We start from the raw sequence: 17,449 nt of genomic DNA on the forward strand, positions 1-17,449 counted from the left end.
TGAGTGCCTAATATGGACAATACGCTGAATAACAAAAGACACTAACCTGGTAATAATATGAAATTTCAGTTGTTGCCTACTCCCTGAATCTCTGGCAATGTATAGGGTAAATATTCAAGTCAGGTACTATCATTCTTGAAGACCATGGTATCAGTTTGCTATTCCATTTTGTATATATTATTAGTTATAATTATTAGTTTAAAGCCAGCAGTATAATCAATTTAAAGTTATGGGTCTAGCTGCCAATCTGAAAAAAGTATAATAAATACACTATAGTTTACAAAGAGTAGAAACAGAAAATAATTTTTATTGTACTTTTTTCAAATGAAAAAGTGGACCTATTAAATTTAAAGGTAATTTACCTCAAAACATATGGAGCATATTACTTAAAAATGTAATTGGCCGGATGCAATGGCTCACGCCTGTAATCCCAGCACTTTGGGAGGCTGAGGCAGGCAGGTCACGAGGTCAGGAGATTGAGACCGTTCTGGCTATCACGGTGAAACCCTGTCTCTACTAAAAATACAAAAAACGTAGCCGGGCGTGGTGGCAGGTGCCTGTAGTCCCAGCTACTAGGGAGACTGAGGCAGGAGAATGGCGTGAACCCAGGAGTCGGAGCTTGCAGTTGGCCGAGACCGTGCCACTGCACTCCAGCCTGGGCGACAAAGCGAGACTCCATCTCAAAAAAAAAAGGAAAAAAAAAAAAGCCGGGCGTGGTGGCTCACACCTGTAATCCCAGCACTTTGGGAGGCCAAGGTGGGCGGATCATGAAGTCAGGAGTTCAAGACCACCCTAGCCAATATGGTGAAACCCCGTCTCTACTAAAACTACAAAAAAAATTAGCCGGGCATGGTGGCGGGCACCTGTAGTCCCAGCTACTTGGGAGGCTGAGGCAGAAGAATCACTTGATCCCGGGAGGTGGAGGTTGCAGCGAGCCAAGATCGCGCCACTGCACTCCAGCCTGGGCAACACAGTGAGACTCCATCTCAAAAAAAAAAGTAATTAACATACTGTTTAAGGATAAGTTTACTTTCTATTTTGCAGGCATCCTGTAGATTCAGAAGCCATCCTCTTAGAGTTAGTAGTCAAACTTACACATCTTTTAGCTCTCTACATAAACGAATGACAGGCCCAGAAGCTCATAGCAACACTGATAATTAGAACTTGGAAAGATCAGCAAAGGAGACAAGAGTTACCACAAAAGAGAAGGAAAGAAAGAAAAATACTATAATGAAAGTCAAATATTGTCTTAATGTGTAAGGATTGGTCAATGGTGTCATATAATGCAGAAGATGAAGTCCAGAAAAAGAAATAACAAAGACTGTTAATTATCCTCCAGGCTCCATTCTTCCTTGTTTATGGGTAGTGCCTCCAAAGTTTTAGCAAAGACAAAAATGTAAAGAAATGGAAGGTTAACCAAATTGTTTTAAGAGAGGAAGCAAGGGGGTTCCTTCTTAGACTAGAAGGAAGGAAGGATTAAGAATCATATTTTGTTTGCTTGCTACTGATTACCCAACATCTAACATATGGTCTGGCATAAAAGAACTCAAGTGTATATTTGCTGAAGGAATGAATGAATGAATGGTAAAGCTAAAGGTATATAAGAAAGCTTACACCTGACAGCCTATATTGCAAAAAAGCAGATGGATATCTGTGTGTAGAGAAAAAATAGGGAGAAAGCACTGTGATCTTTAGGAAATAAAATCACTGTAATCATGATTTTGTATCGCTATTTTCATACATGCCAATCTTTGCAGTAGTTGAATGTTACTAATTCAAATAATAAGATCCATTTAAACAAAACATCATAGCTGTAGGACATAACAAAAAATCAACATTTTAATTAAAACTTTCACTAAAAGAAACCTAATAGAGTGAACTTACTTTTCTGATAGATGCTTTAGTCTTCATGTGATTGTTTCTGAAAGTCGCCATAACTATTTTTTGTTGTATATAATCAATGAAGAGTTAATCCACAAAACACCTAAAGAAAACATGTTAAAACAACTTATTTATTGATCTTAACAACTCAGGCAAGTATTTTGTGCTAAATTAATTTCTTTTAACTCAGTCATTAAAAGAAAAATAAAAATGAAAACAAAAATAATCTGACCCCCCCCAATTTACTTGTAATCCAGCAAGAATATTTGAAAAATATATGAATATTGCTATCTTAATGAGATAGAAAATCATTTTTAAAATCTTTTATTTTGGTTCAAAATTATAAAATAGTCTACACCCTTATCTATTCAATCTCATTGCCCTTTTTTATTGCAAAGCATCAAAGAGAAAGATTTGAAAAACAAGTTTTTTAAAAACCATTTTAAAAATAAAAGCTTAAGTAGAGAATATCACAAAAAGAATTAAAACTTCCCTGCCTCCCAAAAGTCACTCTTATCTCTATGGCAACAGTGAATGCTCTTGACATTCTTATTTCTTGAGCAGAAAGGTTTGATAATACACAAATGAGAAATCTGCACATACCAAATTAGATAAACAAATTCTTTATATAGGAAGCTTAAGAGCATACCACTGACAAAATTTCAGACATCCAAGTCAAATGATTAATAGTACTTGACACACACACACCTGCCACATGAAACACTCAAAATGAAGTCTCAACTTTTTAAAGACGCTTTAATATCTTTGAGAACTTAAATCCACTCCAGGCATTAACCACTCGGTATCTGCATTTGGCCACAGTATCTTGTCCATTCATTTAAAATCTACTTGTGCTAGATGCTATGGATACAAGAGAAACAAGATAGATATGGCCCTCCTGCATTCAAATCCTTCAAAGTAAAGAGTAGAAGAGGAGGACTAAATACTTTTTTAAAAAAATAAAATAAATAAAGATTTAAGAAATTCTTAGTTTCAAGTATTTTCAGAAAATCAATCTGGTCTTATCAAGAACTGCCCAGCTGAAGGTGGGCACAGTGACGCATGCCTGTAGTCTCAGGTACTCGAGAGGCTGATGTGGGAGGACTGCTTGAGCCCAGGAATTCAAGGCCAGTCTAGGCAATATAGTAAGACCCAGTTTCTGAAAAAAATAAAAAACAAAAAAATGAATTGCTTAGCTGAGGTTTCCAAGACATTTGGTTAACATAAATTTATACTATGAGGAGATTTATATGCAAAAACAAACTTCAATGTAGCCCCCACCGTCAGAACTTTTAAAAAACTAAATTTTAGTCAAGTTCAAATTGCATATTCTTTTGCTATGCAGATAAGACTATAGTATAGCGTGAGTGCACAAACACGCACACTTTAGAGATTTCTACATTTTAATTTTTAGACAAAGAAATACAATGGTATTCTACTATGAACTAAGATTAAGCCCTAGTGGTCTCTATAACAATAAAATCTGATTACTGAAATTGAAGTAGCATCATGAGAAAGGCTCAGCCTAACACAAGGCGTTCCCATCAGCACAAGGTAAAGAAAGGGTGATACCCCAGAATCCAGAAGAGGATCATGCATGTTCCTGTGCTGCCTCTTATTAGTTTTGTTTCCTCCGGGTAAACTGCAATGTCTCTGGAACTTTTTCCTCAATGTATATGATACCATATTTACCAGACAAGTTTACTGTGAGAACTAAATGAAAAATAATTTATGGGAGGTACTTTGAAAACTACAAAACACAGGCAAAAGAAGACTTAAATATTTACCTATGGAGCAAAATGATCAAGTGGACCAAAAATTATCAAAACAAGTCTTAAGTATAAAAATGTATAGTAGCCAAAGCAAAAAGATAATCCTTTTATTTGTCCCAGTCCACTTCACTCTCATTTCTTCTCTACAGTGTTCTCCTCAACTGCCAGAAAACCTCAGAGGCAAATGGGCTTTTCTCAAATGTAACATAAAAACATAGAAGCCAGCATAAGGGTTCCAAGAAACCAGAGACTGTCAAAGTCAGCTCCTAAGTAAAGTGGCACCTGCAGGGAGGTTTTGTAATGCGTGTCAAAACCCTGGAAATACTTCTTTGACTCAGCATTTCTGCTTTTGGGAATGCATCAAAGCAAATAATGATTCTAGAGCATCCAGCTTATTAACAAGGGCTCATAAGGAACCAAGTGCTCTGTTTTGCTAGGAGGTTTATGTAAACATCTCATGTCGTCCTTAAGACTACAGAATAGGACCCCAGTTTGACAATGAGAAACACTGAGGCAAGAGGAAGCTTATCAATTTGCCCAGGCCCACACAGTAAATAAATGGCAGAGGTGGGATTCAAGTTCAAATTTTCTAACTCCGGCACTGGGGCTCTTCACCACTCCTCTCCAGTGCATAAAGGTTTTATAGTCTGGTTCATTACAACTCACAATAGAAATAAGAAGCAATCCAGATGTCAGAAACAAAAGAGTAATTAAACGATCTTAAGTTCATTCCCACAATGACGCCATGGCAGCCATTAAAAACAATTCTGCAGGACAAAGGAATGGCACGCCTTACATCACTTTTTCTGAGTCTGCTCCTAACCTTGCCTGAAAGGGAAGTAGGGAAAAGAGACAGGAAACAACAATTACCTTGGCAGCTGCTGACTAAAGTCAACTGAGCAAAGATAAACATTAACTCCCAGGAGACTTCACCATCAAATAAATGGAACCAACTATCTAAATGAGCTGCTCACCCTCAGGTGCAACAAGCACCTAAGGTAGAAGAAGCAGTTTCAAAGTGGGGCAGGGAGAGGGGGGAACGCTCTGAAACAACACCTGGGATTCGATAGGGCTGGCTACCCCAGTTCACTTTACCCACAATTTTCCTGCATGGCAGATTCAGATAAAACACCCTTACTCAAGACTGAATAATAAAGCAAATGGAGTTCAGTATGGGATCTGTGAAGGAACATTGAAATACAAACAACACATAATATACACAAAAAGAAAAAATCCAGAGAAATATAATCATGCCCCTGCAACTCACATTATCTCAGAATTCAAATCATTGTTTGAAATTAATGAAAGAAACAGTTCAATTCTCTATTTACACTCTGTTTCACTCATGGAAGAAAAACAACTTACTGCCCTACTCCACCACTTTTTCACTGAAACATAAGTAAAATATTGTCTCAGGAAGAAAGAAATCTATTAGAGAATATCTGTGCAACATAAAAGTGAATCCAATATGAGATGATATGACATACTTTTGTAAAGCAAAGAAAAAAACCATCTTTGGAAATGATGCTAAGATTGATGGGGGAAGAAAGGATAACAGCTGCAGCAGGATTTCTCCAGCATCTTGTATAATTAGCACATCGTTTTTGACAGATTTCACATGAAAAACAAAAATACAGTATTTTCCCCTAAAATACATTTGTATTATGTTAAACTTTTCATTTAATGCTTTACTGCTTTTTGCCCTATTCTGGATAAAGAAACAAGAGTCCTAAGCAAAGAATAACTAAATGTGTTATTTATAGTCAAAGAAATTAAACTGAACCTACATGGCTTGGAAAAAAGAAGATGAGAGACAAGAAACAGGCAGACAAGGCAAACAACTACAAAGGGAGACACTACAGCTCAGGAAACACACAGAAAACTACCACTAAGCAAATGAAATTCCCTTAGAAATAACAAAAAAGGGCCGGGCGCGGTGGCTCAAGCCTGTAATCCCAGCACTTTGGGAGGCCGAGACGGGCAGATCACGAGGTCAGGAGATCGGCTAATACGGTGAAACCCCGTCTCTACTAAAAAATACAAAAAACTAGCCGGGCGAGGTGGCGGGCGCCTGTAGTCCCAGCTACTTGGGAGGCTGAGGCAGGAGAATGGCGTGAACCCGGGAGGCGGAGTCTGCAGTGAGCTGAGATCGGCCACTGCACTCCAGCCTGGGCAACAGAGCAAGACTCCGTCTCAAAAAAAAAAAAAAAAAAAAAAAAAGAAATAACAAAAAAGCAGAACAGACATTGCTAAAAACAATGGAAAACCAAGAAGATTTTAAGAAAAATCACAGAAAGCAAAAGTAAACAAATGAAAGCAATTAGAGAAACAATTATAAAGAGTACAGAGAACACAGATATAGGGCACTTTAAATAAATACACCTATCCTTTGGTCCTACTATTTCACTTCTTAAAATTTATCCTACACATATACTTGCACGAAATTCACTAAGATATGTGAAAGTCTACTCACTGAAATAAAATGAAAAAACTGAAAATAACCTAGAAGTTCATCAACTCAAATAAATTCACATGACTATTACTCAGCTATTGGAAATAATGAGTTAGAGTGAACCATACTGGTGTGAAAGAGCGAGTTGCAGAATGGTGTAAATAGTATGCTCTCACTTGTAATTAAAAAAAAAAAAAAAAAAAAAAAGCTGGCCTAGCACAGTGGCTAACAGCACTTTGGGAGGCCAAGGCAGGAAGATCACTTGAGGCCGGGAGTTCAAGACCAGCCTGGGCAACATGGCAAAACCCCAACTCTACTAAAAATACAAAAATTAGTTGGGTGTGGTGGTATATGTCTATAATCCCCGCCACTTGGGAGGCTGAGGCACAAGAATTGCTTGAACCCAGGAGGCGAAGGTTGCAGTGAGCCAAGATTGTGCCACTGCACTCCAGCCTGGGCCACAGAGCAAGACTCTGTCTCAAAAAAAAAAAAAGAAAGAAAAAGGAAAGAAAAAATTATATACAGACACAACTCTGACACACATATGTATTTGTGCATCCATAGGAAATGACTTGAAGGAGGTACACTAAACGGATGCCAGTGGTCACCCATGACAAGTGGGACTTAAATTTTATAAAATGTCATCTATCTACAGTATGAGAAGACAGTAGATCATTAAGTAAAACAAGACAGGTTCCATCATATTAGCATTATCCCATTTTGTGAAAAATCTGCGTAACTACATGTGTGTATCTATATGTGTAACATAAAAGAAGACATACACCAGACGGGTACAGACATTGGTTTTATCTGGGTAGATACAATCGTGGGTATTTCATTTTGTGTCTATGTATATTGAGTTTTATACGTCTCTGAATGAACATAAATTCTTTTATAATTAAAAAATATATATTCTCCAAGTCTTTCCTTATCTCCTCTGACCCAAGAAATGTTCAAGTTGACATCACCTATTACTTGACCTTTTTTGTATAAGGAGAGTTAACCATGCCAGAGTCTGTGAAACACCTATCAACAATATTGCCATATCTTGACTCTCCTCCTACTGCACTAGTTCTCAAACCTCAGTACATATACACATCAGCTTATTTCTAACACACACAACTCCCCCACCGGAAGATCCAAATTCAATAGGTCTACATGCAACACAGGAATCTGTAATTTTAACAAGTGCCACATGTAATTTCTGGTTGAGGAAAACTTGTCTCTTTCTACATAAATTTCCTTTCCTAAATTATTTTATAACTTGTTACTCAAATACTAGTATTTCCTAGTCTTCATCCGTATCCTCTTGTCTTATTTTATTTAGTTTTTCAAGGACAGTCTATCCTCACCTCTGGTTTTAACTATGCAAATAACCCCCTAATTTATTCTTCAGTTCTGTATGTCTAATTTCCTATTAGATACTTCCAACTAAATATCCCAGTTACTCCAAAATTTGTATGTTCAAAAGGTAAATAACACTTTCTCTCTAAACAATCTCCTCCTGTATTCTCTATGTCAGTAAGAGTCATTAAACCAAACCCAACCAGTAGGCCAAGCTGGAAACTGGTCTTCCCCTCTATTCCTACAGACTACCGCATCTAGTAAATTGCCAAATCCTGACCTGTCATTCTCCTAAACTTCTCTCAAACCTAGCCTCTCTCTTCCATCAGCTGAACTACTACTTACTACTCACGCATCAGTTCAGGAACTTCCCTCCCTAAAATAGGCTTGGCTCATATCTCTCCTTTATCCCTCCTTGCCCAAATAGTAGCCATCTCCTTAGTGCTGCCTAAGTGGTTTACAGTTTAATCCTCTGGTGCCTCTGATTGCATACTTCCCTCCTGTTGCAAGTTCCCTGAGGACAAAAGTGTTTTATGTATTTGTATTTTTACATAGTAGGCATTCAAACATCTGCTGAACTAATAAATAAAAACTAACATATTTAAAGAACAAAGTTCAAAGCATGACGTAGGCCGAAAAACATAAAACAGAATAAAGAGTAAAGTATGCCTTTAAATATTTAAATGAATATGTCTACATTTAATGAGTTTGTGAAAACACATTTGTGTTTCCAATAATTCCTACTTTATAGTATCTGAGATCATATTTTGAGTAAGTGCTCCAAATACACATTTTGACCAAAGGCCAGGTGTTAAAAATTAACATTCTGTTGAATATAGCTACAAGAAAACAGGATAAAATATATATGAAATATTGGTTTTAAACATCAGACAACAGGCAACACAGGACTGTGATCCCTGAGAGAAGGGAAACACTGGGAGGTGGCTTCCCGGTCACAATACAGGGACAGGAAAGCCAAGCAGTTCGGTGGTTTTGCTGAGTTTTAAACAGAGATCAGTTTGGGGAGACCAAGATGGCTAGAATTTACAGGGTGTTATGCTGGAGGGAGAGCTGAAAGTAAGTGAGAGCCCTAGAGAGAAACCATAATGTATTCCACCAGAATAGAAAAACCTTGTAATATATCAGGCAATGATAGACTCCTCAGAAGAAGTAGTAGCCTTAGCAGAGGTAGCCTTAGTAGAGGCAATAATTCAGCACTACATTAAAAACTATTCTGGACCCACACTAATAAATTCTAAAAGCAAGCCTTGAAACAATCCAACAGATTCCAAATAACTGTGCACCCCAACTAAATCCAACACACTTAAGTAATATAATAAATCAAGCAAGCAACAGTATAAACTCAATGGCTGGTATACATAAAAATTACCAAGCATGCAAAGGAAGAGAAAAATATGAACCATAACCAGGAGAAAAAAAGTCAATAAATGAAGACCTAGAAACGACAGCGATGATGGCAGGAACAGAGAAGGATTGTAAAACTATAGTACAAAGACGTTCCATATACTCAAGAAGTGAGAGGAAAACATCATCATGATAAGGAGAGAAGGAGAAGATACAAAAGACACCAAAATTGAACTTTTAGAGATGAAAATTAAATATACCATACTGAAAGGAAAACCATACTGGATACAATTAACAGATTAAAGAAGAAAAGCTCAGTGAACTTGTAGACAATGTAATAGAAACTATCCAAAATGAAACATGGAGAGAGGAAACTTAAAAACAAACCTAGAGTGTGACTTTTTAAGCACCATAAAAGGTGAACAACTGGAGTTCCACGAAGACAGAGACAGAGGGAGCGAGAGCGCGAGTTGGGGACGCAGATGCAGAAAAAAAAATTTGAAGGCAAAATAGCAGAGAAGTTCCCAAATTTGATGAAAACCATAAACTGACAGTACCAAGGAAGTTCAACAAACCCTAAGAATAAACATAAAGAAAGCCAAGGCAAATCATAACCAAATGGCTGAAAACCAGTGATAAAGAAAAAATATTAATTGACCAGAGAAAAAGTACACATATATATATGTGTACATTATATACAGAGGAACCAAGGACAATAGACTTCACATTTATATGAACCAGAAAACAAGACAATGGAGCACTATCTTCAAAGTACTAAGAAGGAAAAAAAAAAAAAGCATCAACCCAGATATACTCAATGAAAATATATTTCAAAAATTAAGGCAAAATAAATTTATTCAGATGAATAAGGGCCGTGAAAATTCACCACCAGTTGACCACCACTAGAGTAACTGTGGAAAGAAATTTTTCAGGCAAAGAAAAATAATACCAGATGGAAATCTGAATCTTACACAAAGCAATAAAGAACATCTGAAATGGTAAATATAAGGTTAATATAAGTCATTCTTCATTTTTCAATCCCTTTTGAACAGTTAAAATATAACTGCTTAAACTAAAAATAGTAACAATGAATTAGAGGGTTTAAAACAGACATATTGATAAAATGTATGACAAAATAGGATAAAAAATGTGGCGGGGGAGATGGAGATGAAAAAACACTGTCAGATTTCTAACATTAAACATGAAGTGATATTATTTGAAGAAAAACTGTAATAAGTTATCTTGTAAACCCTAACGCATACACTAGAAAACCAAAACAGAATAATACCTAACAGGTGAACAGCAGAATAAAAGGGATGTTATCCCCCTCTTTGCAAATAAGGAAGCTAAGTTCCTTTCTTGGGCACAGACCTGTTATTAGACTTACAAAATCTAAAAATACTACAGCTATCAGATACTATTTTGTTTTTCAAAACAACAGTCAATTGTATAAAGTGATTTTAGTATGTCTTAATATCTATTAAGATATTTGCTTCTTTATAGTTTCTGCCTTTTTCCTTTTTAATCCTCAATCAACTTCATTCCTGCATTCACAATATACATGTTGTTCTTACTGCTACAGGGTTTCTCAACCTCAGCATCATCAGCATTTTGGGTCAGATAAGTCTTTGTTGTAGGAGGCTGTGTATGCGTGGTAGGTAGCAGCTTCGCTGGCCTCTACCCACTAGATACCAGTAGCACTCACTCACTTGCAGTAACAAAACTGGCTCCAAATATTACCAAGCATTTCCTTGGGGGGCAAAATCACCACTTGCTCTATTTTAGGACTTTAGACTACAGTGCTTTATGTAACAGTTAAATGTCTACATGTCTATGCCCTGCATTGGACTATAAGTACTAACAACATGTAGCGTCTAAGTAACACTGATCGGGATACGACAGTGAATTTCATTCCATCGCCATGCCTTACTCATCTCTGCATTCCCCAAAGGCCTTACTCATAATAAGCAACCATACATTTACTGAAGTGAAGTAAGGTGAAGAGAAATTTCATCAATGACGTGAAGCAGACAGGCATTTGGTGGCAAAAGCAACATCACCAAATAGAAAATAGTTAGGGCCACTTAACGACTTTTTGCAAAATTAATCCAAGGATATTTGTTCTGTCACTTTTGTTTTCTCAAACAGTCATAGAAAAAAATTACGGATTTTTCAACTGCATTCCAGATTGAGATCTACTTCTAAGGTATGTTTGAGCCCAACTAGCCATTGGTATTGAAAGGAATAACACGGGTCTAGCTGACAAAGTACTAGGTGTGAATGGCTATTGACTTCAAAACTACCTATTCAGCAACAATAAACACGACTTTTAAAAACAACATGCAATGGTCCATTGTTAGAATTAGAATAATCAGATGAATGCAGGAGGATAAAACAGTTAACATTTTCATAACAAAAAACTCATTAGACCTAGACTTGAATAGTTCTAAGAAATCACTGTAGAGGATATATGCCTTCAATTGATTATCTTAGTTTCACTATTGAGGGTGCAGTTGTAATATATTTGACTTTCAAAAATATTTTCAACAACTGATTTATAATAAAACTTTGTATGTATAATAAAACAATATTATAAGGATGATATGCTATAATTAAAATGCTATGCAACTGAATACCTACAAAAAAAAATGCAACGACAAAAAACTAAAATATTGACATTGTGCTTTCAACATGAATATGCTCCCTAGAAAATGAAGTAACGTTCTTAATCTTGTATGTAGCCCTATCCACAAGATTATTTCTAACAGAAAATATGTTCAGAATTTTAACCCAGGGACACATTTCTTTTTTATCAGTGACATCTATGACACCATGACTATAAGAGTATATTGCTGAAAGCCGGGCGCGGTGGCTCAAGCCTGTAATCCCAGCACTTTGGGAGGCCGAGACGGGCGGATCACGAGGTCAGGAGATCGAGACCATCCTGGTTAACACAGTGAAACCCCGTCTCTACTAAAAAATACAAAAATCTAGCCGGGCGAGGTGGCGGGCGCCTGTAGTCCCAGCTACTCCGGAGGCTGAGGCAGGAGAATGGCCTAAACCCGGGAGGCGGAGCTTGCAGTGAGCTGAGATCCGGCCACTGCACTCACAGCCCGGGCTACAGAGCGAGACTCGGTCTCAAAAAAAAAAAAAAAAAGAGTGTATTGCTGAAAAGGCATTTAAGTAGCTCTTACAAATATAAGGATCTATCCTAAGCTGCCAGTAGCTGAAATAAGTGAACAGTTCTACTTTGCAGATGGGCCAGTCATAGGAAGCACCCAAAGGCCTACACAGAACCTATTAACAGCGTGTATTACAGCATAAAAAAAGAATGAGAAAAACAACTTTAAGGTTTCAAGCCTGGAGAACTGAAAGAAAATTTTTTTCTTTGCAAATTAGAAGGTAACTGGAAGACAGTATTTTGTATCAACATAATAATAACCAAGAGGCTGGGTACAGTGGGCTCACACCTGTAATCCTAGCACACTGGGAGGCCAAGGGGGGTGGACGGCTTGAGCCCAGGAGTTTGAGACTAGTCTGGCCAACATGGTGAAACTCCCTCTACAAAAGATATAAAAATTAGCCAGGTGTGGTGGCACACACCTGTGGTTCCAGCTACTCAGGCAGCTAAGATGGGAGAATCGCTTGAGCCCTGGGAGGGGCAGGTGCACTGAGTCAAGACTGTGCCACTGCACTCTAGCCTGGGTGACAGAGCAAGACCATGTCTCAAAATATATAAATTATGTAAGTGACAGAGCAAGACCATGTCTCAAAACATATAAATTATATAAATAATACTACCCAAAAAACAACCAAAAATTAAGAGATTTACTTGGAGTCATAGCTGGAGATGTTACTCTAAGAATAATCCACATGTAGAGAGCTTGAAAGGTGATCTCAGAGACTGGGAAAGAACAGAAATTCAAGAGAGCATCTATGGAGACAACCATGATAAAGGGTTCCAGAGAGTGATAAAATGAACCACAAATAAATGGCAGTCAGAAAGGTAGGTAAGATAGACATTTAGAAGAATTTAGTGTCACTGAAGTCAAGAAATGGTTTTAAGCATGAGTGGTCAGCATGAGACTTTCAAACCTCTTGAGGGCAGAAATTCTTGCCTCTCTGAACATGACCAGAAGCCCCTATCACAGTACCTGCCACACGGTATGCTCTCGCCCAATACTAATACTGTACCTTTGCACTGTGCCTGCCATATGCCAGACACTGTTTAATTGCTTTACATACATGAATTCATAATTCTCACCACAGAAGGTGCTATCATGCCCATTCTACACATAAAGAAACTGAGTCATCAAGCATTTAAGTAATTTGCCTGAACTCCCACACCTAGGAGAATCTGTCCTGTAAAGAGACTACTCATTAGATCTGGTTAGAACATTACCAAGCTGAGAGCAAGTTCAATGCAGTGCTAGAGGAAGAACTCAAATTGCAGGATGTTAAAGCACACCTGAGGTATCCATCACTTCCTCTCTGTCCACTCTCCTTTTGTTAAAGATGCTGGCATGGCCAGTTTCAAACGTGCAGCCCTACGAACTGTGAGACAAACCTAAGTCTCTTCCTCATCCATTTTTTCCCATTCTCATCTTTCCCCACTCCCCAGCCAACTGCACTAGAAGCAGAAACCTGACCAATTGGATTCTCTCTCTAGAAACAGACCTGAGACTTGGAGATGTTTGTTGAGAACCACGTTGCACAGTGAGTGAGTCTGGTGTTGGCATCATGGCAAACCAAAGTCTCATGCAAACCAAAGTTTTGGGGAAGTGGAAACCAAGAGCTTTAAAGAGAAGGCCAATCTGAAAGAAACTGGAACAGATCTGCGGTGTGTAGCAGAGACATAACACCATGTGCTTCCAGAGAAAAACTGGAGGAATGACTGCCTGAAGACTTCCTGATTCCCAGAACGCTGGATTGGAACCATGCAATGGACTTCAGCAGCACTGTATAACAAATGCTTTTTTTAAAGTAGGCTAATTAAATTGGCTTTTTGTTCCTTGCAATCAAAGAATCCTCAAACCATTATAGGAGGTTAAAAAAAAAAAAAAAAACACTGAGTAAGCAACTACTATGTGCTTCGCTCTAACTTTTTAGGTGGGTATGAAGAAAATGAGGCTCATTTAATTAACAGACATGACTCCCAAACCCAAACTCTTTACAATACACCTCATTTTCACTCAAGTAACATCCTCTCTGTTCCAGGCCTCTACCCCATTTATTTTCTTTCCCAAAAAACATTCTTAGACTATTCTAAAAATGATAACTTTTCTCCTCTTACCATGTCCAGTCTCTAATCTACAAATTTCAAATGCCTTTACTCCAGCAGTTTTTTGTTGTTTGTTTTTTGAGGCAGAGTCTTGCTCAGTTGCCCAGGGTGGAGTGCAGTGGCAAGATCTTGGCTCACTGCAATCTCCATCTCCCAGGCTCAAGCGATTCTTGTGCCTCATCCTCTTGAGTAGCTGGGATTACAGGCGTGTGCCATCACACGTGACTAATTTTTGTATTTTTTAGCAAAGACAGGGTTTCTCTATGTTGGCCAGGCTGGTCTTGAACTCCTGGTCTCAAGTGATCCACCCGCCTCAGCCTCCTAAATAAAGTCCTGAGATTACAAGCGTAAGGCACCAGGCCTGGCCCAGAAGTATTTTTTAAGTCAACTTTTATATGTAAGGATGACTGGGAGAATCAAGACATTTGAATCTTTCCAGTCTGTTTTAAACTGATGAAGCATTTTTCTCTCTCTTACCCATATTACCAGCTTATTGACCCGTAACTCACACCCAGGCTTAACTTAGATCTTCTCTTGACCAGTTCTCACCCTTCAGTCCTTCCAGGTAGTTGATTAATAAAATGCAGACAAGATAGAAAAAAAAAAATCAGTTACCCTATCCAAAGTTACTTCAATTACTTTTGAAAAACCAAACACCACACACCCTACAAGTTTGAAACCCTTGCCAAAAGGTTATGAAGACCAGCCAAAAAATTTATTTTTCTATTTCTGAAAATTAGTTTGCTAAGATGGAGTAAGAAGGAATTTTTTCTAATCAACACTGGTCTCCTATGCCCATTCACAAAGAGATATTTTCTAAGTTACATTTTTGTCAAGTATAGAGAGAATTCCTCTACCTATTTATAACTGACAATTTCTCTTAAAATGGCCTTTAATATATTGTCCAAATTGGTTTGAGTTCCTTTTCCAGAAAGTTCCTAAAATTAAAAAATAAAAAAAATTAAAAGTACCATATTTTTTCCAGCCTCTAAAGGCAAAAGAGGACTTCCTCAGCTTCTAGACTTATCCTTGGAGTTCAGGGGGCTAGAGAAGGCTAGAGACTTTCTCACTATGGTTCCATGTCTTAGGCAACTTCCCATATCCTCAACAACTGCAAAATATCACTGGCCTAGGAGTCCACTGCTAGACCCATATCAATCTCGTCGATAGTGCAGTTATGTGGGTACATACACTAGTCACTAGCTCAGGGAACTAGCTTGGGAACCCACTTCTTACCTGATTCCCTTACATTCTTTGACCTTTCATAAATTACTGTTACAGCTACAACTAATAGTGACATTCACTGTTCACCCCGGGTCGGTTTTGTCAGGAGGAACAACAGCAGCAGCAAAATGAATAATCAGGGTACCATTTGAAAAAGTAAACGTTTAAAAAAAATCATTCAGTTGCACTATTTTAACTGACACCAATCATGTCAGGCACTGGGCTGCCATCCTAATATCATGACGTTAAAAAAAGTTATCTTTGCATTACTGATACCCCATTTTTTCTTAGTACTCCACATTTTGAGTATTTTCAGACATAACGAAATCACAATCAACATGACATTTCTAAAACAGTGGGAAGCAGCTAAGCAAAACGAGCATTTTGCAAGCGATTGAAAAGCTGAAAAGAGAACAGGAATTAACTCCAGTTTGTACTAAAGCTATTAGATATGTGTCTCAGCAGTCTTTCTCACCATGAAACTCCTTAACATCTAAAGCTAAATCACAACCAACTTTATATGGTTTTAGAAGACAGCGAAAGCAGAGAAAAAAATGAAAGCTGGTAATATGGGGAAGAGAAAAAAATGTTAGCTTTTACTGTCATTGTCATTTACTTTTTTTTTTAATACTTCGGTTACATCTACATATTTTTTATAAAGCAGCTTAGATGCCTGGATTAATAGCAGTATACTCAATCCATTCGGAGTACTTTATGGCCAGCCTTAAGCCATTAACAGCCTAGGAGGGTATTTGACAGCAAATCCAAATATTAATACTACGAAGAGCCGCCTGACGCCTTCCGTTTCTGTCATAAGATCTGAGCAGCGCCTGCTTCCAGGGCTCCAGGGTTCTGACAGTGAAGGATGCTGTTCGCGGACAAAGTGCAACGTCCTCCTTCTGCTGCAAATGTTCCTGTGCGCACACCACGGACCCGGGGGACCATCTCTAAAGACCACCCCGTGGATTTAAACAGCCTGTCATTAAAAGGGGCGGCAGCTCCACCGCCACACTCGGGACCCCAGGAAGACCCGTCTCGAAACCGAGCACCTCCCTCTACTCTGGGCCCGGTGCCTTGGGTTTCCTCCCTCGGCCGCGCTCCTCCCGCCCTCCTCCCTTCGCCATGCGAAGGCGCAGCTCTCGGGCGGCCCCGAAGTGAGTAGAGGGACCACCGGCAGGCGGAGGGGCTGGGGCGCCGGAGCCGGGCCGCTCCATCCATGCCGGCCGCATACCCGCCGCCACCCCATCTAACCGCAGCCTCCGCGGCGAACGCGTCGGCGCCCGGCTCACCTGGGGGCCGCAGCCTCCGCAGCTCACGGACATGTCACCGGCCGCAACGACCCGTGAGCGAGCCGGGCGAGCAGGCTGGCCCCCTCCCGCGTCGGCCCCCAGCCCTCCCCCCTCCCAGCCCCGCGGCCCGCCCCCGCCCTGCCCACCCCTCGGCTTCCGCCGCCGCCGCCGCCGCCGCCGCCGCAGCTCCGGCCCGCAACACCGCCTACTCTCCACGCCTCCCACTCACTCTCGCGAGAGGACAGCGCGCCTCTCGCGAGAACTCCGCGGCCAAGCCCGCGCAAAAGTGAGTGGGCGTTTAAAAAGGGAAAGAAGGAACAGGAAAAAAAGCCTTCCCACGTGCTCCGCAGCAGCTAGCGGAGCAGCCCCGCTGATCACATGATTTAAAGGGGGCCTCTCCATTGGCTGGGACCCGCTCAGCCTTGGGAGCTTTAAATTCGAGGGCGACCTACGAACCTGCGGCGGACGTCTTGCGTGCTTCCTGGTCCGTTGCCTTGGAAACGGCTTAACCCTTTCCTCTGGCAAGTCCCCAGGCCTTGGCTTGCTCCGCAGATTTGATTTCAGGCTCTGCCTCTTTTCCGTCGACTCCTTAGTCTTACAGCCTGGGGCCAGCTGGGCTCCTTCTTCGCCACAAGGCTAGTTTTGCTTTCTTCCGAAGCCCCGGGCCCTTCCCAAAGTGGCAGCCCCACCAGATCTGCAGGCCCAAGGAAGGCTCATCCTTTCTGATGACTCCACCCCTTTTCCCAGCATCTCCAGGGAGGACCACTCACGGCGCACGGGGCAACCGGCCCTATCCCAGCCAAGAAGTGGCACCCAGGGTTCTCAGGGCCCTAGTGCTCAC

The 17,449-nt window shown here is 39.9% G+C and overlaps 1 protein-coding gene across 4 annotated transcripts in view; it reads right to left on the reverse strand.

The window, feature by feature from the left end:
* The window catches only part of AKAP11 (A-kinase anchoring protein 11), a 52,163-nt gene extending 35,425 nt beyond the window's left edge, over positions 1-16,738 (reverse strand). For 2 of the 4 annotated variants that reach the window (XM_030922139.1, XM_030922137.1), the window contains exons 1-3: positions 16,609-16,701; positions 2,590-3,040; positions 1,885-1,984 (exon numbers count right to left, since the gene is read on the reverse strand). In XM_030922139.1, the coding sequence (XP_030777999.1) occupies positions 1,885-1,935 (51 nt within the window). In that variant the 5' untranslated portion in view covers positions 1,936-1,984; positions 2,590-3,040; positions 16,609-16,701. Of the gene's footprint in view, positions 1-1,884; positions 1,985-2,589; positions 3,041-16,608 lie in introns of all 4 variants that reach the window. The other 2 variants (XM_030922138.1, XM_010374493.2) reach the window with 2 other exon arrangements.
* Between the last annotated feature and the right edge of the window lie 711 nt (positions 16,739-17,449).

Source organism: Rhinopithecus roxellana, chromosome 18, assembly GCF_007565055.1.
Source record: "Rhinopithecus roxellana isolate Shanxi Qingling chromosome 18, ASM756505v1, whole genome shotgun sequence".
In the NCBI taxonomy this organism is placed as follows: domain Eukaryota; kingdom Metazoa; phylum Chordata; class Mammalia; order Primates; family Cercopithecidae; genus Rhinopithecus; species Rhinopithecus roxellana.